Raw genomic sequence first — 25,545 nt, 5'->3', positions numbered from 1 at the left:
ACCTCAGTGTACATCAACAGATGAATGGTTAAAGATGTGGCACATATATACAATGGAATATTACTCAGCCATAAAAAGAAACGAAATTGAGTTATTTGTAGTGAGGTGGATGGACCTAGAGTCTGTCATACAGAGTGAAGTAAGTCAGAAAGAGAAAAACAAATACTGTATGCTAACACACATACATGGAATCTAAAAAAACAAAAAAATGGTCATGAAGAACCTAGGGGCAAGATGGGAATAAAGACACAGACCTACTAGAGAATGGGCTTGAGGATATGGGGAGGGGGAAGGGTAAGCTGGGACAAAGTGGGATAGTGGCATGGACATATATACACTACCAAATGTAAAATTGATAGCTAGTGGCAAGCAGCCGCATAACACAGGGAGATCAGCTCGGTGCTTTGTGACCACCTAGAGGGGTGGGATAGGGAGGGTTGGAGGGAGGGAGACGCAAGAGGGAAGAGATATGTGGACATATGTATATGTATAACTGATTCACTTTGTTATAAAGCAGAAACTAACACACCATTGTAAAGCAATTATACTCCAATAAAGATGTTTTTAAAAAAAAAAGAATTATAGTGGATTGTATTTAGAAAGAGAGGAAAAGAAGGCCTCATCAATGAGGTGACATTTAGGTTGAGACTTGAAGTATGAGTGGAAGACAGAAGTTTTTTTGTGTTTGTTGTTGTTTTTTTAGTATTTATTTATTTATTTGTCTGTGCCGGGTCTTAGTTGGTGGCATGTGGGATCTAGTTCCCTCACCCCAGGGATTGAACCCGGGCCCCCTGCGTTGGGAGCACAGAGTCTTAACCCCTGGACCACCAGGGAGGTCCCGAAGACAGAAGTTCTTGAAGGTTCTGAGAGAAAAGCATTTTAGACAGAGGGAAATAGTAGACCCAAAGTGGGAAACAGCTTGCAGTTAACTGAAAGAATACTAGTTAGTTGAGGAGAGTGCCACCTCGAGGTAGGAGAGCAGGCAGGGGCTATACCTTAATACGCTAACATCTGCTGCGCATTTGTGAAGTGCTGGCCACTGTTCCAAGCACTTTTTGAGCAGTGTGAATTATTATGCTATACTGACTCTGAATGCTGAGAGTTTGGATTTAATTTGAAGATGCATTGGGAAGCCATGGAACTATTACTCAGTGCCATGATCCATTTTTAAAGATTACGCTGGCTACTTTGTACATAGTTGATCAGAAGGGGACAGCAGAGGAAATAGAAATGAATACTAGTTGATGGTGGTTCTGGTAGGAGACGAAGTAATCTTGGACCATGGTTCTGATGGTAGAGGTGAAGAGCAGTGGACAGATTTAAGATATATTTACAAGTCTTTTGTTGGTGGCTTGGATGAAGGGAGAGGGCTGTGAGGGAAAGGAAGGAGTCAGATTGGAGAGAGTTAAAGAATTGAAGAGACGGTATGTGTAGATAATTTGTGAAGTTATTTGTCAGTAAAGGAGAGCAGAGCTGTTTTCAACCTTCTTGTGTCTATCATTTTTCCAGTGGCATTTCTGTCTTTTAAAAAAATTCTTGGAACCAAATATATTTTTATTCTAGTCTGCCTCTCCAGATTGCAGCACCTTTTTCTTATCCCACACTTGACAGATGCTTAGAGGAGGAAAGTCAGTTGAAAAGTAGGCTAGCATTCTCAGCAGTTCTGCCCTTTTTCATCAAGATGTTCCTTGCTAAATCAGTCCTTGCTATATCAGAGCAAAACAATTTTGTTCTATAAGTAAAGGTTTAATTCTTGAAGGAACAGCATCTTAGGAAGTCAGTCTCTGTATATGTGTGTTGTGGGATTAGGGGTGATGGTCATATGTATTTTTATCTGTTAAGTCTCAAAATGCCTTAAAAGATAAAGGTAAGGATAGCTGAACCACAAATTCAGTTCACTAATTGTTTTCTCAGTTGAAAGGCAAGTGATCAACTAAAAGATAAAATTGGTTGTGTAACTGAAAGAAAACTCTCAGAAGAGATAGCTTTCTTTTTTAAATGTTTCTTAAATATATATAGGTTCAGCTTTTGAAACCAACTTTGACTGCAATTTTATTTTTATTTTTTAATTATCTATCTATCTATCTATTTTGGCTGCTCCGGGTCTTAGTGACAGCACGCGGAATCTTTGCTGCGGCATGCGAACTCTTAGTTGTGGCGTGCGTGCGGGATCTAGTTCCCTGACCAGAGATTGAACCCGGGCCCTCTGCATTGGGAGTGTGGAGTCTTATCCACTGGACCACCAGGGAAGTCCCTGACTGCAGTTTTAACTAGACAGGGTCTTTCCTCATTTTATGAAGCTCTAGTTTTCCAGTATTTTTAAGGAGAGAGTAAAGAAGCCAGGTATCAAAACAAAAGGGAGAATTTTGTGGACAATATGAAAATTAGTAAAGCAGAAATCTGAAATTAAAGTCAGATAATAGATAAGGATCATGGAATACTGTTTAAATCAGTGGTTCTTAAATTTTTGGTAGTTGCAGAATCCTTTGAGATACCAAAGAAAGTTGAAGAATCTGGCCCCAGAAAGTGCACAGATACATGTGCATTCAGATTTGTACATAATCTTAGGGCACTGCTAAATCTGAAGAGCCTATGCAGATGCCCTGGTCAAGAACACGTGGTCTGAATGGTAATCAGGGCTGAGGAGTAGAATGTGGCTAGAGAGCTTCAACATTCATACTGTGACAGTAATCTCTTCTCAAATACCAATCTTTAGGGCAGCCCAGACTCAATTTGTTGTTGTTTTTTTGTTGTTGTTTTTAAACCTTTGGTCTCACAGCTGATAAAATAATTTTTAGTTTTAGCTATTGAAAATTAAAGTAATCTGTTCTTAAATTTTTTTTCTTTGAAAATGCCATAGATGGCAGGGTTTTCTGAAATAAGGCAATACAGTATTCAGGATACCCTAACATATGAAACCCATTAATAAAAAAAAGTCAAGGTGAAATGCAAATTTCAAATTTACTGACACCTAGGATTATACATGAACTGAATGAATGTTTCCTTTGAGAAGTAGATTCAGAAAACAAACGAACCAACCCTTTGTTCTCTCTACTTTTCCATGAATCTGTTTGTAACATAACTTTCTCACAAAACTGAGCGTGAACTTTTAAAATGAACTTTATTAGTCCTATAGGTTAAGTACTGGACATATTTATTTCACAGTTGGTGATGGATCTGTACTTTGTTACTTTTCATTTGGCTCAGTGCCTAAGTGGAACACTGAGCTAGTGATACAACTTAATAAATTATAAATTCTTTCCTGTTAGGCAGACTATGCCAGTTAGACCAATATTTAATGAAATCCAGAACTCTTAGGATTCACTGATTGAGTAGGTGATTGACTAGATGACCTACCTGTAAGTCCTTTGGCCATGGTAAGAGTCTAGGATTCCTTACATTTTTTTCACTTACTTAACTTGATCAAATAAAAGGATTTCTTTCCTTCACTCTAAATCTTGAAAGCAAGTTTCACATCATAAGAAAAAGTAGAAATCAAAGAAAGAAAATTCAAAAATGAAATACTTTATGGTATAATATTATACTTTAAATGGTGATTTAATATATGGCATTTTTAGCTTACATTTTTAGTGACTGAACAGATTATTATTATTATTACTATTATTGGCAGATGGACAGTCAGTGCAATTTTTTTCTTGTAACTTATAGAATTCTGGAGTAGAAGTGTGATGAAGAATATAGTGGAATTGTATATATTCACATTCAACCATGTTTGTTCAGAGAACAGTAAAATAAAAGTGAGAGTTAAAAACAATATAATTAAATTTAAATTTAGATTCTCTGCTGTTCTCAATGAGTTTCTGCTGTACAGTGTTTTTGTGCCTCCCATGTTGTGAGCATGCTCTGCAGTTCTAGTGCTAGGTAGATATTTTTCTCGTAGCATAATTCCTAAACATTAGCAAGCTACTTCAACTGTGTTCAGTTGAAAACAGCGAACTGTTCCATATTACAAATAATCCTTGGCTGTGTTGCATTTATTGCAAGAGAGTGTACTGTGGTACTGTGTGGATGATTTAAAGTATTCCCAGTGTTGGGACTTCGCTGGTGGCGCAGTGGTTAAGAATCCGCCTGCCAACAGGGAACACAGGTTCGAGCCCTGGTCTGGGAAGATCCCACATGCCGCGGAGCAACTAAGCCTGTGCGCCACAACTACTGAGCCTGCGCTCTAGAGCCTGAGAGCTACAACTGCTGAGCCCGTGTGCCGCAACTACTGAAGCCCATGCGCCTAGAGCCCGTGCTCCACAACAAAGAGAAGCCATCGCAATGAGAAGTCTGCACACCGCAATGAAGAGTAGCCCCCGCTCTTGCAACTAGAGAAAGCCCGCGCACAGCAACAAAGACCCAAGGCAGCCAAAAAAAAAAAAAAGTATTCCCAATGTTATTTTGAATTTAGGTGATTTTTTGCTTTTAGTGCTATCTTTGGAACTTAACCCTGTGAGATTAGAGTGTCCTGAAAATATAAATTTAGCTAATCTAAGGAAATTTGTGAGTTTATTATTTTTTTTTCAGCTATTCAGAACGGTACCCGTGGTTTTATATTTTAGTTCATATATTTTTACATTTGAAACCAACTAATACTGTTGTAACAATTAGAGTAATTTTATCATTTTCCCTAACTTTGATTTTTCTTTTTCTTTCTTTAAGGGAAACTATCTTCAGTGTCAGGGTCAAGTTTCCTGTACGTGTCTTGTCTATATCTGTGTATATCAAGTATGTGCTATTTAGCGTTTATGTTTTTTTTTCTCATAGTGAATTTTCTAAAGCATTGTCTTGTCCAATCTTCCTTATAATTTATATACAAGAGGGGCCTAAAGTTAGAGGTGTAATTGTGTCAATAGAACAAAGAAAAGCAAACAAGCATAATTTAGAAGGAAGAAAAACTCTAGAGAGAAAAGTCCCCATTTTCCTAAGAGTTGTAGCTCTCTGTTGGCCCTGCAGAAGCCTCTGGTTCATTTTATTTTATTTTCTCTTTTTAAAAATTTTCTTTTAATTATCTTTTTCTTTTTTTTCTGGCTCATTTCATTTTATTTTATTTTATTTGGCCGCGCCGCGTGGCTTGCAGGATCTTAGTTGCCTGATCAGGGATGGAACCTGAGCCCTCAGCTGTGAAAGCATGGAGTCCTAACCACTGGACCGCCAGGGAATTTCCATCTGGTTCATTTTCAATTGGGCTGGACAGACTGAATTTCAGTAACTTTATTCTTTTTAGTAAAAGTGAGACTTAAATTTTATAACTAAATGTGACTTGTTTTTCTTTTTTTATTTATTTATTTTATTATTTATTTATTTGGCTGCATTGGGTCTTGTTGCTGCGCGCGGGCTTTCTCTAGTCATGGTGAGCGGGGGCTACTCTTCGTTGCAGTGCGTTGGCTTCTCATTGCAGTGGCTTCTCTTGTTGTGGAGCATGGGCTCTAGGCACGCAGGCTTCAGTAGTTGTGGCGCGTGGGCTCAGTAGTTGTGGCTCGCAGGCTCTAGAGCACAGGCTCAGTAGCTGTGATGCACAGGCTTAGTTGCTCTCCGGCATGTGGGATCTTCCCGGACCAGGGCTTGAACCTGTGTCCCCTCCATTGGCAGGCGGATTCTTAACCACTGCGCCACCAGGGAAGTCCCGTGACTTGTTTTTCTTACCCCTTGTTAGATATCTCATAATTATAGGTGTGTATGTATTTATATTTCTACGCTCCCCGTCTCTATCCTCAGAAGGATTTTAGGTGACTTGCTTTCCACCTAATTAAAATTATAAAATAGTTGACGTATACAAAAGAATATATGTACCATATGTAGGTTATACAGCATAATGAAATGAAAACTTGTGTATCTTCTACTCAGCTTAAGCACTACTGAAACTTTTGAAGTCCCCATGTGAATGTTTCCCGATTATGTCCCCCTTCCTTTTCCCTCAGAAGTAACAGTGCCCTTAATTATGTTTATCATTCTCTTGTTTTTCTTTCTATTTCTATACACATATCCCTAAATGTTATCATGTTTAGTTTTGCATAATCTTGAGAGGTAATGTGAGGGGACTAAGAGCACAAATTCTGGCGCCAGGCAAATCTGCCACTTAACTTACCATGTGATTTGGGCAAATTACTTAACTTTTCAGTGCTTGTTTCCTCATTCATGAAATAGAGATTAAAAATAGAATCTACCTGATAGGGCTATTGTGAGAATAAAATGAGTTATTATATGCAAAGTGCACAGTGTACAGTGCCTGGTACGCAGGCAGTATTCTCTTAGTTGTTAGTATTTGTATAAAGGAATCATAAACAGTTTGCTTCCCTCCTCCCTCAACATTATGATTGTGAGATTCATCCATGTTGATCGTTATAGCTGTAGATGATTTATTTTTACTTCTTTCTCTCTTAAATTTTTTATTTTTAAAAATATTTAAATTGAGGTCTTATTTTTATTTCTGCATGGTATTCTAATAGTGTGAATATTCTGTATTTCTTGTGTTGATGGATAATTAGATTCTAGTGTTTATTTTACTGTTACAAATAATAAACAATGCTATGCAGACATTATCTTGCACACCTTCTTGTGCACATGTTTAAGAGTTTCTCTAAGATACACACCTAGAGAAGAAACTGCTGAGTTGTAAGGGTATGTGAGTCTTCAACTTTCCTAGACAGTGCCATCAAAATGGTTGCACTAGTTTATGCTCCTGTAAGAGTATGAGAGTGCCCGTTGCTCCATATTTTATTGTCTGATTCTTTAATATTTGCAAAACTGACAGATGTATAATGGTATATAGTGTCTTTTTTAGAATTATTTGTTTATTTTATTAATTTTTAATTAATTTGGCTGCGTTGGGTCTTTGTTACTGCACGCGGGCTTTCTCTAATTGTGTCGATGGGCTTCTCTTTGTGGTGGCTTCTCTTGTTGTGGAGCTTGGGCTCTAGGCATGCAGGCTTCAGTAGTTGTGGCATGTGGGCTCAGTAGTTGTGGCTCGCGGGCTCTAGAGCACAGGCTCAGTAGTTGTGGCTCACGGGCTTAGCTGTTCTGTGGCATGTGGGATCTTCCCAGACCAGGGCTCGAACCCGTGTCCCCTGCATTGGCAGGCGGATTCTTAACCACTGCGCCACCAGGGAAGCCCAGGGACAGTATTTCTTAACAATCTGTAAATTTGCACATGAAACTCCTGTTAAAGTACCATTCACAGTAGATGCCTAATATTTATTATTTCTTCTTGTTCTTTTTTTGGTCTTTCCTGGGTAGAGCAAATTACCACGTGTGCTTGTAATCCTTCATACACTCATATACTTAGGTAGTGTTCAAGAAATCTATTTATCTTGTCAAGCATGGGGTTAATTACCATGAAAAGTATGATAATTTAGCTGATCTTTTGATTAATATTATAGATAAGATTTCCTATTTGAAACAGTCGAGCAAATACTTTTAGAAAACTGCCTTTAATTCCAGCACTGGAATTTAATACACCTTTCTCCCACTTAAATACTCTGAATCTGATTTCAACAGATATTATATCAGCAAATAGTGCATTTTCTAGAGCAGGTATGAAAACAAGATTCAGGAGCACTTCTAGTACTAACCGTCTGGATTCAGTTCACTGTCATCTCCTGGATTATTATAGTAGCCTCCTAATTGTCTCCCTGCTCCATTCTTGTTCTCTTCAATCTATTCTTAACCCAGCGGCCAAATGTAAAATATAGGTGCTTCCTTTTAGAACCCTCCAGTGGCTCCCCATTTCTCTCAGAGGAAAAACCAGTGTTTGGCCCACAGGGTCCTATATTACTTTGTCCTGTGTAACCCATCTGGTCTCATCTCTCCTATTCTCTTGTCTTCATTTTGCACTGGACACACAGACCTTCTTTTGTTTGTCAGACATTCTAGGCAAGCTATCCCCTCAGGACCTTTGCATTAATTATTTTCTTTTTCTGGAATGCTCATCCTACTTCATGGCTCACTTTTTTACCTTCTTCAGTTCTTTGCTCAAGTGTTACTTTCTTAATTTAAAATTTCATCCCTGCCTCCAGTACTTCTAATCCCCCTCTTAACCCTGTTCATCTTTTTCTGCATGGCATTTACCACCTCTAACATACCACAGGGTTGGTGGTGTTCGGGTAAATGTTTCACAATTAGTTCTCCAAGTATAGTTCCAGCATGAATGATGGTTGATATTTTTGCTTGTTTAGTGAGTAAGATGAAAGTGAAGCAATGAAGATGTGTGTCAACATTTCACTCATTTGTCATTGACGTAAGAAACTTCTTTGCTGAATTGGATAATAGTTTTCAAGTAATGGAAGAATATTTCCTCAAAATTTTTGCACTATTCATAATGTAATGGTTATAGACACCACACACTTTTAAGTTCAATCTGCATCTTAACATTTTCTCCATCAGTTTCTTAGATCTAGACAATCACAGAACAATAAATCAAGCAGTGATTGGTAGTTTTTGCCAAATTCTGTAGTATAGATACTTCCACCATGGCCAATTTCAAGTTACCAACATGAAGTCACTGAACTGAACATGTTGTTGGGAAGAGATGTACAATAGCCCGGCATTAGATAGTATTTCTACCTTACAGATAGAAAATCATAAATAACCCCAAGAGCATAGATAATAGTAACATGTAGTTAAAAAAAAAATAGGAAGTGATGAGTTTTTACCTTTGTTTTAAAGTAACTTATATAATTATAAGTTATTATATAACTTATATAATTATAACATATAATTATAATTTAATTTGTAATAAAGGCTATGTTTAGCACCCAGTTCACAAACTTGCTGAAAATTTGACAGTTGGATCTTGTCAGTCAGCACACCACTGTGAATAATCTGGCTGTTTATTTTCTGTCTATCTCCTTCATAGAGGCAGGGGTTTTGTTCTGTATTGTTTACTGCAGCATGGCATGGTAGGCAGTCAATAGATACTTGTTGACTGAATTTTAATTAAAATATTTGAGGTCTTTTATATATAATTTAAAATTCATATAAATAAATGAACTAGGTGCTGAGTGAAAAACAAATTTTGTCTTCAAATAAATTGAAACTTTTTTCTTCATTTTTAAATATGAAGTTTTGATTATAACTAGCATAAAATTCTTGTTTCTCTGAATTATTGACCTAGATTATAAATAAAAGCATGCTTCTCTGAAAGGGATGGAAAGATTTTCAAATTTGCCTTGCTAAGAGAAAGATATCATGTGATCCCTCTTTCATAAAAAGAAAAAATTGAAGCATATATGCATAGAAAAAAAACAAAGGAGAAAACTCTAAAATGTTGATGGAGGTTATTTCTGTTTAGTGGGATTACAGGTTATTTGTATTTCATTCTTTGGATTTTTCTGTTTTTCCTGTTCTTTACAAGTCACATCTGTTACATGATAAAATTATTTTAAAATCAGCTTCCTTATCATACCCTAGTATAGTATTTTAGTTGAATGAGGAGGAAAGTAAAATATTACAAGTAGAATATACAGGGTGAAGAAAGAGAAAGAAGTGAGAAAGCCACAGCATATTTGAAAGGTCTGATCTTCATAGGATTATGCAGGGAAGCATTGGGAGACAAGGCTGGACTGTTGAAGATCCTAAAGTTTAATGTCTGAGTCTGGCATTCAGGAGCCTCCACAACTTGAACCCAACCTTTTTCCAGCCCAACAGTTTTTGAACACATTCAAGGAAGAATTTTAGGAATATTAATCTGGCACAACTATGTAAGGAGATTAGAGGAAAGGGGGCTTGGAGTCCAGGGGTTGTTGCAGAGGTTCATGGATGAAGTGATTTTTCTGCCAGGGCAATTAGGAATAGAAATGCTGAATGGCTGAATACCAGAGATATTGATACCTGTTCCCATCCAGTAGCACCTATTGATGGACTTGGTATGGAAGAATTATGGAAAAGTGTCAGAGATGAACCTTAGAGTATGCTCCTCTCATTTCAAAGCTTTGATGGATGTAAAGGTGTTACGTAGAAATAGGGAAGTCAGGAAGAAGAGCTTGTTTGAAAGGAAAGATAAATTGATTTGGAGACATTTGAATTGGAGTTGGAAGTACAAGACTAGAAATCACAAAGAAGTCAGGGCTGAATATGAACTCTATGGGAGATAGAGAAAGAAAAGAATTTATGCTTATAATTAGTTGAATTTTAACCAATTAAAAAAAAATCTCAGTTCAGTATATAATCTGTTTGTGAATTCGGAGAAGGAAAGGTACAGTTTGTCATGAGCTATAACCTTACATATTGACAGGGACGTTTTTAGTTTGCTAATAAGGTGACTTATGTTGATTGATTTTCAAATGTTGACTAACTGCATTTATTAGAAAAACTCCATGTAGTCATGATATATTTTTAATGTATTTTTGTAGTTTGATTTGCTAAAATTTTGTTCAGAATTTCTGTATATATGTTAATGAGAGATATTGGTCTATCTATTTAAGAAGCTTAAATAATACCTTTGTTTGGTTTTGGTATCAGGTAATCTTAGCCTGATAGAATGATTTGAGAAATATTCCCTCCTCTTCAATTTTTTGGGAAGAGTTTGTGTAGAATTGGTATGATTTCTTCCTTAAATGTTTGGCAGAATTCACCAGTGAATCCATTTAGCCAAGGAGTTGTATTTGTGGAAAGATTTTAAACTGTAAATTCAGTTTCATTAATAGATATAGGACTATTTTGGGTTATCTATTTCTTCTTGAATAAGCTATGAAAGTTTGTAACTTGAAAGGAATTTTTCCATTTCATCTGAGTTGTCGAATTTATGGACGTAAACTTGTTCATAATATTCCCTTATTATTTTTAATATCTGTAGAATATTAGAGATGACACCTCTCTCATTCTTGATATTGGTAATTTATATCTTTTTTCCCCCTAAATAGTCCAGCTATAGGTTTATCAGTTTTTTTAATCTTCTCAAAGAGCCAGCTTTTGGTTTCCTTTTCTCTGTGTTTCTATTTTCCTACTTTATTGCTTTCTGCTTTGATTCCTACTGTTCCCTTTTTTTCTGCTTACTTTGCATTTCTTTGTCCTTTTAGTTTCTATAAGTAGAAGCTAAGGTCATTGTTTTAAGTAAGACCTTTCTTAATTTCTAATATAGACATTTAGTGCAGGGTTTCTCAGTAGTGACACTATTGACATTTTAAGCTGGATAATTCTTTGTTGTCAGGGGCTGGCCTATGCATAGGATGTTTAACAGTATCTCTGGCCACTATCCATGAGATGTCAGTGGCATCCCCCTAGTGACAACCAAAAATGTCTCCTCCAGATATTGCCAAATGCACAAGATTGCCCCTCCCACCCCCGGTTGAGAACCACTGGTTTAGTGCTATAAATTTCTAAGTACTGCTTTTGTTACATCCCACAAATTTTGATATATTGTGTTTTCATTCAGCTCAGAATACTTTCTAAATTCCTTTTCGATTTCTACTTTGACCCGTGGGCTATTTTGAAATGTGTTATTTAGTTTCCAAATATTTGGCAATTTAATTCCATTGTGGTCAGAGATCATACTTTGCGTGACTTGAAGCCTTTTAAATTTGAGACTTGTTTTATGGCCCAGAAAATGTTCTGTATTGGTAAATGTTCCACATGCACTTGATTAGAATGTATATTCTGTTGTCACTGGGTGGAATGTTCTATAAATGTCAGTCAGGTCATGTTGGTTGATACTGTTGTTCAAGTCTTGCTGTTTATATCCTTGATGGTTTTCTTCCTACTTATTCTGTTAATTATTGAGGGGGGCATATATAGCCACTCCAGCTTTCTTCTGACTTGTATTAATATGGTATACTGTTTTCTATCATTTTACTTTTAACCTATTTGTGTCTTTATATTTTAAGTGGGTTTATTTATTTATTTTTGAATTTTATTTTATTTTTATATTTTTATACAGCAGGTTCTTATTAATTATCCATTTGATACATATCAGTGTATACATGTCAGTCCCAATCTCCCAATTCATCACACCACCACCCCCACCCCACCCGCCACTTTTCCCCCTTGGTGTCCATACATTTGTTCTCCACGTCTTTGTCTTTATTTCTGCCCTGAAAACCGGTTCATCTGTACCATTTTTCTAGGTTTAAGTGGGTTTATTGTAGGCAGCACATGGTTGAGTCTTGCTTTTTTATCCAGCCTAACGAAGAGCTAGTTAGTCTGTTTGACTACTGGGAAGCTAGTGTCACCGCTAAAGGTACTGTCTCCCCTAACAAGTCTATTCCACATTTCACTGGGAGAACATGTGGCGATGGGGGCCAACATTCAGGACCATGGTGGACAGGGTGGAGGGCTGGTGAATACTGTTGTATCATCCTTGCTGTGCCTACCTGGGACCGGACAGAGGCACATGAAGGCAGGCCAACCCTCTGGGGACCCTGTAGGAAGCCAACAACTGTGCCTGAGAGAGATGAGACTTTTGGAATCTGACTTACATTGTTACTGACCAGTCAAAACATTCACTGGCCTTACTACTCAGCTGAACCAGTTGTTGGATTGTGGAAGGTCAAGGGGTAGATCCTAGGCTAGGGGCTCAGCACAGTGGCTGTTTACTATCCAGAATGCAAGCATTGCAAAAACGTAATCACTGCTATGGCTATGTAAATTCATACTGGCCAGTTATATGGTGTGTGTACCTCTATTTATTCATGTTTGAGTGTGCTGGGTTTAATTCTACTTACTGTATCCTAACTCCTATTAGGAAAAATAGGGAAATAATGAGATCATCACAAGAAAAGTTTCACCCATCGTGACTGCTTGTGGTTGCCCTGATCTCTTCCCTGAACTTCAGGCTTATACATATCTCCACCTAGAAGCCCTATAAACAGACCCCTCAAATTCAACAATTCAGTTTGCTGAATTCATCTATCCAGTTTACTGAGGCCTAAAACTTAGGACTCATATTTGGATTTCTTCCTCTTCCTCACCTTCTGTAATAATTCCTGCTCTTGACTTTCCCCATAAAGAGAGTCCTGTTGATCAAGCAAAGCTGAGTTTATTAAACTTAACTGCAGCAAGGGAGAGCACCACTTTGACAGAATCTTGGTAGTTAGGGGAAGTTAGGAAAGGGTATTTCTAGGGTTTTGAGATCTGGACTCACATGGTTTAAGGCAGGTCCTTCAAGGTGGGGAACTGGCTGGGATGGGCAAAGTTTGTGACACAATATTTAAAATTAGTGGACTTAACAAGAAAAGGTTCTTGAAGCAGTCTGTTATCCTGTCAGGAGAGCTGTTTGCCCTGATGTACAAATTGTTTGCCCAGATAAATTAGTTCGTAAAACTTTCCTGACACAGTGAAGCTAATTCTTGGCTTACAGTCTTATCATTTTCATTTTGGGCAAAATACTTTCCTGGAGCACAGTTACATCATGTTGACTCAGTTAATTCATAGATTTCCTGAATCTGTGTTTTGTTGATGCTGTTGCCTCTACCTGAAATATCTTTTCCCTCCTACTCCACACAGTATGTGGCTAATGTTTGTTCTTTTAAAACTTAACTCAGGCAGTATCTCCTACAGGAAATGTTTCCTGAACCTAGACTGCTTCTAGGCCATACTGTGTATAGTATTATTATTACATTCCCCATATTGTGCAGAAATTAACCTTTTATAGGGGAAGAGAGCCACCAAAAGGCAAGTTGTCTTACTAATTTCTGTATCCACTAGCATTAATAACAGGGCCCAGCACATGGTAAGTTTTCAAACAGTTTTTACTGACCTAAACAAATTGGGTCAGAGGGGGGAAGACCGAAGGAATGGGAGATAAGAGGTGATGATTTAACTTTAAATTAATGTGACTGAGACAGCGCTGATGCACCCAAATGTAGAAATTTGAGTAAGAGAGTAAGACTTAAGAGTACAATTAGGAAATGATCATAGTTGAGGTAATAGTTTGTGTTGATTATTTCTCCAAGAGTGATAATGCAAAGAGAACACCAGTGGAAGACTGATATTTGGGGAATACCCTCAATGTGTAGGAGAAGGTAGAGGAAGCCCTCAAAGGCATCAGTAGAGACAGAAGTGAAGAAGATAAACCAGAGGAGTAGAGTATGGGGACGGTGGAAGGCAGGGAGGAAACACGTATACAAAGGAGAGCTGGAATTGTGGTGTCAAATTTTGCAGAGCATTTAAGGAATGAGAACTGTGAAAAGATTTTCTGAATTTGGCAATTAAGTTGTACCTAGTGATCTTTGAAAATTCTAGTAGAATGGGGATTTCGTTTTTTAAAAATTTAGTTTGTAGGAAAGGATAAAATAAGTTGGTTCTCAGGTTTTATAGTTACAAGAATATATTCTTTACCTATATTCAACCAGGACTGTCACAAGGGGTATGATTTTCTTTATTTGGGAGTAAAGTTCAACCTTGCTGAGGACCAATAGTAAACGTTACTTTGAATTAACATTTTTTATTTTTTTCTTATTATCTGTTTTTTTTTTTTGTAAGCAAAATCATTATACATAGATTACTTGAAAACAGAATGTTTGGTTTCTTCCTTGTATTAATTATTATCTTAATTGCTAGATTATTTTACAGGCCAGTGGTAGTTACTCGTTAAGAAGTAACAAGCAAGATACTATCATTGTGTATTTTCACTTTGCCAAGTTCATTTTAGAACAGTTATAATTAATATCACTAACTTTCAAAAATTTATGGCTGTGAAACCCTTTCCTTAAACTTTTACATGGAACCCCAACATGTAAATCAGAGAAAGTGGAGCTTGTCTGTTTGAAGCTGTGACAGGGACCTGAAGCTCCTCCTGAGAGTTTTGTCCAGTCTTCTAACCTCCTTCTCTTCCCTTCCAAACAACTGGTGGTCCTGGGTACTCCTCTGTGGAAATCCTAGGGCTACCTAAAGCATAGTTCAAGAATCACTGACACATAATTTTCTTTGTAGAAATGCTGATTGCAAAGCATTTTAGTACTGAAAGTGACATGATATTTAGACCCCCAAACCAATTGACACTTCCAGTCTGTTCTCTTATTGGTCAGTAGAGTGGTACAACAATAAATAGCTGCCCAAGAGCAAGTAAATTTGTAATAGAGCTATTTAGACAGAGGTTGGATGTCTTCCTCTAAGGGAAGTTGTCAAAGTAGTTCCTTTGTCAGTGGGAGTTTGGCCTACTATTAAATGCAGTCTCTTGCAACATCAATGATTCTCTGGCCTTACATGTCTACATTTATCCTACCTAGTAAATATCATCTAATACGATGGGGTTTATTTTATCTTTCATTTCTTCACATTTATAGTATGCCGTATATATGACAGGTACTGTATTAGGATGCAGGGATACTATATAAACAAGTAAGTTTAAACAAATAAGATATAGCCTACCATAAAGGAAATAGAAAATTGCTGTAAGTCTTGAGGAGTAGAGTAATAGAGTTAAGCAGAGGGTGTTCATGGGAATCATATGAAATGCAAGGACCCAGACCAGATAGGGGCTTGTCAGAAAAAATGCTAGCTTCTATGAAGACTGTGAGCTGACTCTTTAAAAATGAGTAAACTTCAACAGAAGCAAATAGAGAAAGGTCTTTCTAGGCAGATGAAGGAACATGTGCAGAGCCTCTGAAAGGTAGCATGCCTTGTTTGGAGAAGTGTAAGTAGTTTCATATGGCTGGAGCTTAGCATGTGAATGGGGCTGGTGAGTAAAGCCAGACAAAAAAAGGACTGTGTTTGCCATGCTTGGGAATTTGGACTTTATCTTGAAAGTGATGTGACGCAATTGAAGGATTTTAAGCAGAGTAATTGCATGGTCAGATTTGTGTTTTAGAAAGCACTATGGCAGTAGTCAGGAGAACAGATTGGAATGGACCTCTCTTGGAAGCAAAGAGACCATTAAGTTGTTAAGCTTTTGCAATGATTTAAGCAAAAATGAGGATAGTAGAACCGATGTGGTGGGTGGGGGAATTAATTCAAGATATACTAAGGAGGTAAGATCCATAGGTATTGGTCAGAGAAAGAATAGAAGTGGGGATGACTTTCAGGTGTTTGGGTTGGCCAGCTGGGTAGGTGTGTAGTCTTTTTTTGCTAAGAGAAAGAAATTAAAAAGAAAGGAATCATATAGGCTTTTTGCCTCAAGATTCTTAGGGTGCCAACTTGAGCAAGGATATAGGTGCTTTTTATTTTCTTATATTTGTATCTGTGTATATTTTTAAAATGTGATATGAAAGTATATAACAGGATGTATTATCAAGGAAGGTTATGGAATTCTTTTTGGAAGTCTGTTAGATTAAGGTAGACTCTCATTTAAGGTAGTTTAGGAATGAGTGATCACTTAAAGGCAAAGGGATGGATTACCTTTTGTTGAGTCCTTTGATTGTTTAATATCTACCTCATCTACTCTATAAATCAACTTTGAATTGAGAAATAATAAATTGATTTTTAGAAAATCCAGAGATTTTTACATTACCATTCATCTGTCAGAATTTTTACCTTTTAAGAAAAATGTGTGGTAAGATTGGCCTGTCTGTGTAAATTAGCTAATTTGGTAATAGTTCTGCTGTGGCATTATGAACCTTAAAATACAAAATGATTTTTCCTCAGAATGCAAACTTTGATTTTCAAGTCTTTCATTGGTGTTATGTGGGAATTAATGTTCCATCCCTTGTTATTTAACACTCCTGACAGAGAAGATGTTTCCTTTATATAGCTTTGTCACATCATTTTCTCAAGTTAAGATCTCTTTTTTAGGCTGGTTGAGGTGCTTAAATCCCTCATGGAAAGAATGAGCAATGCTCCTTAACAGAAAACTGAAGGTATTGGTTTCAGATTTTGAGATTTGCCCTATAAAGGGACACTTAATCATTATGTTTATTCATTGGCTCTTAAATGCTCCATTGTTTCTTATCAGATAAGTCTTCCTTCCCTGTAGTTTTGTGATTTCTGCTGTACCTTTGAAAGCATTAGAGAAGTGCCTCTTCCAGTAACAAAACAAAAACACTGACTGTAGTTTAATACTTTTTAATTTACAGAGTTAATGATGAGACTTGGACCTTTGTCATCGAAAACTATTAGATTACTTTCATATCTGTAATGATTATGAATGTGAAAGTACATTCTGATGTCATACTACTTGCAAGAAATTTCTTCTTTAGAATAATGTAATCCTAGAACTTTTTCTTCTTTAAGTATGTTTAAAGGAAACTTTATTTCTTTTTATAAAATATCTTTTACAAAAGACTATTAAAGTCCCTGCTTTGCTTAGTGTCTTCTGATAGTAAGCCAAAAAGATCCCCAAATTTCAGTGTTCCAGAATGTTTTTTTCTTAATAAGGATCAAAGTTTTCAGAATATTTTCAAAAATTGTTAGCAGTTTATAATTTGGCTACAGGTACAAATTTCCTTATTCAGGAGTTAGAATGGATTTGAGAGGTAGATCAGGAGGAATACTCATTGGATTATTGCAATTAAAGTGCTTGAAAGTTCTTAGAATAACATCTCTTCAGATCCTACAACAGGTTATTGTTGTTTTACAAGAATAGCATTATAATTGTCTTTTCAAAAAGTGAAGTGGTTTGTTTGTTTGAACTTAGAGTTACTCTAAGAGGAAGTATACTAATTGCTCATTTCCCCCTAAAACAAAATCTTTAATTTGGGATACTAGTTTTTTATTAGGACGGTAATCCAAACTTTAAATATGTGAGAAAGTAATAACTTCCTTTTCGTACTTCTTTTACAGCTTGTAAAAATTAAAATGAATAAACTACGGCAAAGTTTTAGGAGAAAGAAAGATGTTTATGTTCCAGAGGCCAGTCGTCCACATCAGTGGCAGACAGATGAAGAAGGAGTTCGTACTGGAAAATGTAGCTTCCCAGTTAAGGTAAGAGCTCATGTTTCTATAAATCTAGATGTTGAAAAGAATTGACAGTTTATTATATGTGAAATTCCATTAATTAGGACAGTTAAAAGAAAACACTAAAAGCTAGTCCCTTTATATTCTGCTTCAGTGGTAGAATTAGTAAGAAGAAAAACAGATTATAATTAATGATTTTTCTTTTTATATTTATTTATTTATTTATTTATTTATTTATTTATTTATTTATTTATTTAAATTTTAGAGGACAGGGAAGGTTAAGTTGAATTTATTTATTTATTTATTTATTTATTTATTTATTATTTAATTTTCACACACACACACACACACACACACACACACACACACACACACTGTATTTTATTTTTACAAGAGATAAATAGACTGACACCAAGCATTGTACATGGATGACCACAACAAAAGCAACAATGATTGCAATTACCAAACATGAAACACACTCATACTATGTCATAATATTGACATTCAGTCCAGTAATCCTCCACTGTAACAGCTCCTTTACTTTGCAGTGAAAATTGATTTGTATATTCTTTGCCTCTGAGTCCTTGTGGGATTTTTTTTTTAAATTCAAACAGAAAGTCACAAAAATTATACTCATCCTCATCAGTTCACTCAGTCCCATGTAATTAATTTTTTTTTCATCTTGATCTTTTGTTAGCACTTTTATGAGTTCATCAGTTTTTCATTAGAGTTCTGAAAATGCTTATTCATTCAGTTCAGCAGTACAGTCAGTTACCAGAAACCTGTACTTGTCAGAGTCTTTTCCATGAATTTCTTGAAGATGAAACCCTTTTATAGGAACATATTTGCAAAAGCATCAGAGTACACCCAGAACTGTCTGTAAATGACAAAAAACTTAAAAATGACCACGGTTAAAGTATTGATGAAAGTTCACAATAATGCAGTTGACAAGAAAATTAGTCACTTCTGAGATATACATTTTAAAGCAACAACCAGGACCATGACCTACAACATTATACCAGAACACACAAGACCCCTAGAAACTTCATGCAATGTCCGAAACATCTATACCAACATATTTCCATACAAATAACCCAATGAAAGCCCAGCATTAGCTGTTCTGTCTGTTTGTCCTTTTATACTTCAGGTTCCCACCAGTCATCAACTTTACACACATCAGTGTATACACGTCAATCCCAATCGCCCAATTCAGCACACCACCATCCCCACCCCACCGCAGTTTTCCCCCCTTGGTGTCCATATGTCCGTTCTCTACATCTGTGTCTCAACTTCTGCCCTGTAAACCGGCTCATCTGTACCATTTTTCTAGGTTCCACATACATGCGTTAATATACGATATTTCTTTTTCTCTTTCTGACTTACTTCACTCTGTATGACAGTCTCTAGATCCATCCACGTCTCAACAAATGACTCAATTTCGTTCCTTTTTATGGCTGAGTAATATTCCATTGTATATATGTACCACAACTTCTTTATCCATTCGTCTGTTGATGGGCATTTAGGTTGCTTCCATGACCTGGCTATTGTAAATAGTGCTGCAGTGAACATTTGGGTGCATGTGTCTTTTTGAATTACAGTTTTTTCTGGGTATATGCCCAGTAGTGGGATTGCTGGGTCATATGGTAATTCTATTTTTAGTTTTTTTAAGGAACTTCCATATTGTTCTCCATAGTGGCTGTATCAATTTACATTCCCACCAACAGTGCAAGAGGGTTCCCTTTTCTCCACACCCTCTCCAGCATTTGTTGTTTGTAGATTTTCTGATGATGCCCATTCTAACTGGTGTGAGGTGATACCTCATTGTAGTTTTGATTTGCATTTCTCTAATAATTAGTGATGTTGAGCATCTTTTCATGTGCTTTGTGGCCATCTGTATGTCTTCTTTGCAGAAATGTCTATTTAGATCTTCTGCCCATTTTTGGATTGGGGTGTTTGTTTCTTTAATATTGAGCTGAATGAACTGTTTATATATTTTGGAGATTAATCCTTTGTCCCTTGATTCGTTTGCAAATATTTTCTCCCATTCTGAGGGTTGTCTTTTTGTCTTGTTTATGGTTTCCTTTGCTGTGCAAAAGCTTTGAAGTTTCATTAGGTCCCATTTGTTTATTTTTGTTTTTATTTCCATTACTCTAGGAGGTGGATCAAAAAAGATCATGCTGTGATTTATGTCAAAGAGTGTTCTTCCTATGTTTTCCTCTAAGAGTTTTATAGTGTCCAGTCTTACATTTAGGTCTCTAATCCATTTTGAGTTTATTTTTGTGTATGGTGTTAGGGAGTGTTCTAATTTCATTCTTTTACATGTAGCTGTCCAGTTTTCCCAGCACCACTTATTGAAGAGACTGTCTTTTCTCCATTGTATATCTTTGCCTCCTTTGTCATAGATTAGTTGACCATAGGTGCGTGGGTTTATCTCTGGGCTTTCTATCTTGTTCCATTGATCTATATTTCTGTTTTTGTGCCAGTACCATATTGTCTTGATTACTGTAGCTTTGTAGTATAGTCTGAAGTCAGGGAGTCTGATTCCTCCAGCTCCGTTTTTTTCCCTCAAGACTGCTTTGGCGATTCGGGGTCTTTTGTGTCTCCATACAAATTTTAAGATGATTTGTTCTAGCTCCGTAAAAAATGCCATTGGTAATTTGATAGGGGTTGCATTGAATCTGTAGATTGCTTTGGGTAGTATAGTCATTTTCACAATGTTGATTCTTCCAATCCAAGAACATGATATATCTCTCCATCTGTTGGTATCATCTTTAATTTCTTTAATCAGTGTCTTATAGTTTTCTGCATACAGGTCTTTTGTCTCCCTAGGTAGGTATATTCCTAGGTATTTTATTCTTTTTGTTGCAATGGTAAATGGGAGTGTTTCCATAATTTCTCTTTCAGATTTTTCATCATTAGTGTATAGGAATGCAAGAGATTTCTGTGCATTAATTTTGTATCCTGCAACTTTACCATATTCATTAATTATCTCTAGCAGTTTTCTGGTGGCAGTTTTAGGATTCTCTGTGTATAGTATCATGTCATCCGCAAACAGTGACAGTTTTACTTCTTCTTTTCCAATTTGTATTCCTTCTATTTCTTTTTCTTCTCTGATTGCCATGGCTAGGACTTCCAGAACTATGTTGAATAATAGTGGTGAGAGTGGACATCCTTGTCTCGTTCCTGATCTTAGAGGAAATGCTTTCAGTTTTTCACCGTTGAGAATGATGTTTGCTGTGGGTTTGTCATATATGGCCTTTATTATGTTGAGGTTCCCTCTATGCCCACTTTCTGGAGAGTTTTTATCATAAATGAGTGTTGAATTTTGTCAAAAGCTTTTTCTGCATCTATTGAGATGATCATATGGTTTTTCTCCTTCAATTTGTTAATATGGTGTATCACATTGGTTGATTTGCATATATTGAAGAATTCTTATATCCCTGGGATAAATCCCACTTGATCATGGTGTATGATCCTTTTAATGTGTTGTTGGATTCTGTTTGCTAGTATTTTGTTGAGGATTTTTGCATCTATATTCATCAGTGATATTGGTCTGTAATTTTCTTTTTTTGTAGTGTCTTTGTCTGGTTTTGGTATCAGGGTGATGGTGGCCTCTTAGAATGAGTTTGGGAGTGTTCCTTCCTCTGCAATTTTTTGGAAGAGTTTGAGAAGGATAGGTGTTAGCTCTTCTCTAAGTGTGTGATAGAATTCACCTGTGAAGCCATCTGGTGCTGGACTTTTGTTTGTTGGAAGATTTTTAATCACAGTTTCAATTTCATTACTTGTGATTAGTCTGTTCATATTTTCTGTTTCTTCCTGGTTCAGTCTTGGAAGGTTATACCTTTCTACGAATTTGTCCATTTCTTCCAGGTTGTCCATTTTATTGGCATAAATTTGCTTGTAGTAGTCTCTTAGGATGCTTTGTATTTCTCTGGTGTCTGTTGTAACTTCTCCTTTTTCATTTCTGATTTTATTGATTTGAGTCCTCTCCCTCTTTTTCTTGATGAGTCTGGCTAATGGCTTATCAATTTTGTTTATCTTCTCAAAGAACCAGCTTTTAGTTTTATTGATCTTTGCTATTGTTTTCTTTTCTCTATTTCATTTATTTCCGCTCTGATCTTTATGATTTCTTTCCTTCTGCTAACTTTGGGTTTTGTTTGTTCTTCTTTCTCTAGTTTCTTTAGGTGTAAGGTTAGATTGTTTACTTGAGATTTTTCTTGTTTCTTGAGGTAGGCTTGTATAGCTATAAACTTCCCTCTTAGAACTGCTTTCGCTGCATCCCATAGGTTTTGGGTCGTCGTGTTTTCCTTGTCATTTGTTTCTAGGTATTTTTTGATTTCCTCTTTGATTTCTTCAGTGATCTCTTGGTTATTTAGTAACGTATTGTTTAGCCTTCATGTGTTTGTGTTTTTAAGGTTGTTTTTCCCCTGTAATTCATTTCTAATCTCATAGCGTTGTGTTCGGAAAAGATGCTTGATATGATTTCAATTTTCTTAAATTTACTGAGGCTTGATTTGTGACCCAGGATGTGATCTATCCTGGAGAATGTTCCGTGCGCACTTGAGAAGAACGTGTAATCTGCTGTTTTTGGATGGAATGTCCTATATATATCAATTAAATCTATCTGGTCTATTGTGTCATTTAAAGCTTCTGTTTCCTTATTTATTTTCATTTTGGATGATCTGTCCATTGGTGTAAGTGAGGTGTTAAAGTCCCCCACTATTATTGTGTTACTGTCAATTTCCTCTTTTATAGCTGTTAGCAGTTGCCTTATGTATTGAGGTGCTCCTATACTGGGTGCATATATATTTATAATTGTTATATCTTCTTCTTGGATTGATTCCTTGATCATTATGTAGTGTCCTTCCTTGTCTCTTGTAACATTCTTTATTTTAAAGTCTGTTTTATCTGATATGAGTGTAGCTACTCCTGCTTTCTTTTGATTTCCATTTGCATGGAATATCTTTTTCCATCCCCTCACTTTCAGTCAGTATGTGTCCCTAGGTCTGAGGTGGGTCTCTTGGAGACAGAATATATATGGGTCTTGTTTTTGTATCCATTCAGCAAGCCTGTGTCTTTTGGTTGGAGCATTTAATCCATTCACGTTTAAGGTAATTATTGATATGTATGTTCCTATGACCATTTTCTTAATTGTTTGGGGTTTGTTTTTGTAGGTCCTTTTGTTCTCTTGTGTTTCCCACTTAGAGAAGTTCCTTTAGCATTTGTTGTAGAGCTGGTTTGGTGGTGCTGAATTCTCTTAGCTTTTGCTTGTCTGTAAAGCTTTTGATTTCTCCATCAAATCTAAATGAGATCCTTGCCGGGTAGAGTAATCTTAGTTGTAGGTTCTTCCCTTTCATCACTTTAAGTATATCATGCCACTCCCTTCTGGCTTGTAGAGTTTCTGCGGAGAAATCAGCTGTTAACCTTATGGGAGTTCCCTTGTATGTTATTTGTCGTTTTTCCCTTGCTGCTTTCAATAATTTTTCTTTGTCTTTAATTTTTGCCACTTTGATTACTATGTGTCTCGGCGTGTTTTCCTTGGGTTTATCCTGCCTGGGACTCTCTGCACTTCCTGGACTTGGGTGGCTATTTCCTTTCCCATGTTAGGGAAGTTTTCGACTATAATCTCTTCAAATATATTCTCTGGTCCTTTCTCTTTCTCTTCTCCTTCTGGGACCCCTATAATGTGAATGTTGTTGCGTTTCATGTTGTCCCAGAGGTCTCTTAGGCTGTCTTCATTTCTTTTCATTCTTTTTTCTTTAGTCTGTTTCGCAGCAGTGAATTCCACCTTTCTGTCTTCCAGGTCACTTATCCGTTCTTCTGCCTCAGTTATTCTGCTATTGATTCCTTCTAGTGTAGTTTTCATTTCAGTTATTGTATTGGTCATCTCTGTTTGTTTGTTCTTTAATTCTTCTAGGTCTTTGTTAACCATTTCTCGCATCTTCTCGATCTTTGCCTCCATTCTCATTCCGAGGTCCTGGATCATCTTCACTATCATTATTCTGAATTCTTTTTCTGGAAGGTTGCCTATCTCCACTTCATTTAGTTGTTTTTCTGGGGTTTTTTCTTGTTCCTTCATCTGGTATATAGCCCTCTGCCTTTTCATCTTGTCTATCTTTCTGTAAACGTGGTTTTTGTTCCACAGGCTGCAGGATTGTAGTTTTTCTTGCTTCTGCTGTCTGCCCTCTGGTGGTTGAGGCTATCTAAGAGGCTTGATGGGAGGCTCTGGTGGTGGGTAGAGCTGACTGTTGCTGTGGCGGTCAGAGCTCTGTAAAACTTTAATCCACTTGACTGTTGATGGGTGGGGCTGGGTTCCCTCCCTGTTGGTTGTTTTGCCTGAGGCAACCCAACACTGGAGCCTACCTGGGCTCTTTGATGGGGCTAATGGCAGACTCTGGGAGGGCTCACACCAAGGAGTACTTCCCAGACCCTCTGCTGCCAGTGACCTTGTCCCCACGGTGAAACAGAGCCAGCCCCCGCCTCTGCAGGAGACCCTCCAACACTAGCAGGTAGGTCTGGTTCAGTCTCCCCCAGGGTTACTGCTCCTTCCCCTGGGTCCCGATGCGCACACTATTCTGTGTGAGCCCTCCAAGAGTGGGGTCTCTGTTTCCCCCAGTCCTGTCGAAGTCCTGCAATCAACTCCCACTAGGCTTCAAAGTCTGATTCTCTATGAATTCCTCCTCCCGTTGCCGGACCCCCAGGTTGGGAAGCCTGACGTGGAGCTCAGAACCTTCACTCCAGTGGGTGGACTTCTGTGGTATAAGTGTTCGCCAGTCTGTGAGTCACCCACCCAGCAGTTATGGGATTCGATTTTACTCTGATTGCGCCCCTCCTACCGTCTCATTGTGGCTTCTCCTCTGTCCTTGGACGTGGGGTATCCTCCTTGGTGAAGTCCAGTGTCTTCCTGTCGATGATTGTCCAGCAGCCAGTTGTGATTCTGGTGCTCTCGCAAGAGGGAGTGAGAGCACGTCCTTCTACTCCGCCATCTTGGTTAATCTCTCTTTATATTTAAATAAGAATTTCTTGTATATAATCTGGAATCACTACAAATAAAATCACTTCTTTTTTTAAATTAAATTTAATTTGATTTATTTATTTTTGGCTGTGTTGGGTCTTCGTTGCTGCCTGCGGGCTTTCTCTAGTTGCGGCAAGCGGGGGCTACTCTTCGTTGCGGTGCCTGTGCTTCTCATTGCGGTGGCTTGTCTTTGTTGCGGAGCACGGGCTCTAGGCGTGTGGGCTTCAGTAGTTGTGGCTCATGGGCTCTAGAGTGCAGGCTCAGTAGTTGTGGCGCATGGGCTTAGTTGCTCTGCATTATGTGGGATCTTCCTGGACCAGGGCTTGAACCCGTGTCCCCTGCATTGGCAGGTGGATTCTTAACCACTAAGCCACCAGGGCAGTCCCAAGATCACTTCTGATGAGAATACTAATCCTGAAATATCTATCTAAAAGTCCTGAATTATCAAGAATCACAAGAATCAAATTATTTTCAACAGGATATGCTTACTAAGTGGTGGGACAGAGGAAGCTGGCGTCTGCCTTCTTAAATACAGGCCTGGTATGTTCTAGAAAAGCTTAAATGGGAAGAGTTAAGTCAAAAGGGATTTCCTCTTTAATCTTATAACTTTTAATCATATAGAGGTCGTTTAAACTAATGCTGTCATTTGTCAGATCAGAAAATGGAAGCTTAAAGAGGTTAAGAACATAGTGAAGATCTCGAGAAGGGGGTGCCATGCAGGTGCTTTTTGTTACTGCTACTTGAGACTGGAGAAGAAGGGTCTG

At 37.3% G+C, this 25,545-nt stretch overlaps 1 protein-coding gene across 11 annotated transcripts in view; it reads left to right on the top strand.

Moving 5' to 3' along the window:
* The window catches only part of NUMB (NUMB endocytic adaptor protein), a 182,044-nt gene that overhangs the window by 93,027 nt on the left and 63,472 nt on the right, over window positions 1-25,545 (top strand). For 10 of the 11 annotated variants that reach the window (XM_036841384.1, XM_036841378.1, XM_036841383.1 and 7 more), the window contains one exon: window positions 17,653-17,793. In XM_036841384.1, coding sequence (XP_036697279.1) covers window positions 17,668-17,793 — 126 coding nt within the window. In that variant the 5' untranslated portion in view covers window positions 17,653-17,667. Of the gene's footprint in view, window positions 1-17,652; window positions 17,794-25,545 lie in introns of those variants that run through there. The other variant, XM_036841386.1, reaches the window with a different exon arrangement.

The sequence above is a fragment of the Balaenoptera musculus genome, chromosome 2 (genome assembly GCF_009873245.2).
Source record: "Balaenoptera musculus isolate JJ_BM4_2016_0621 chromosome 2, mBalMus1.pri.v3, whole genome shotgun sequence".
Classification (NCBI taxonomy): domain Eukaryota; kingdom Metazoa; phylum Chordata; class Mammalia; order Artiodactyla; family Balaenopteridae; genus Balaenoptera; species Balaenoptera musculus.
Note: the sequence above shows the minus strand (reverse complement) of the source record. Positions and strands in the feature narration are given on the sequence as shown.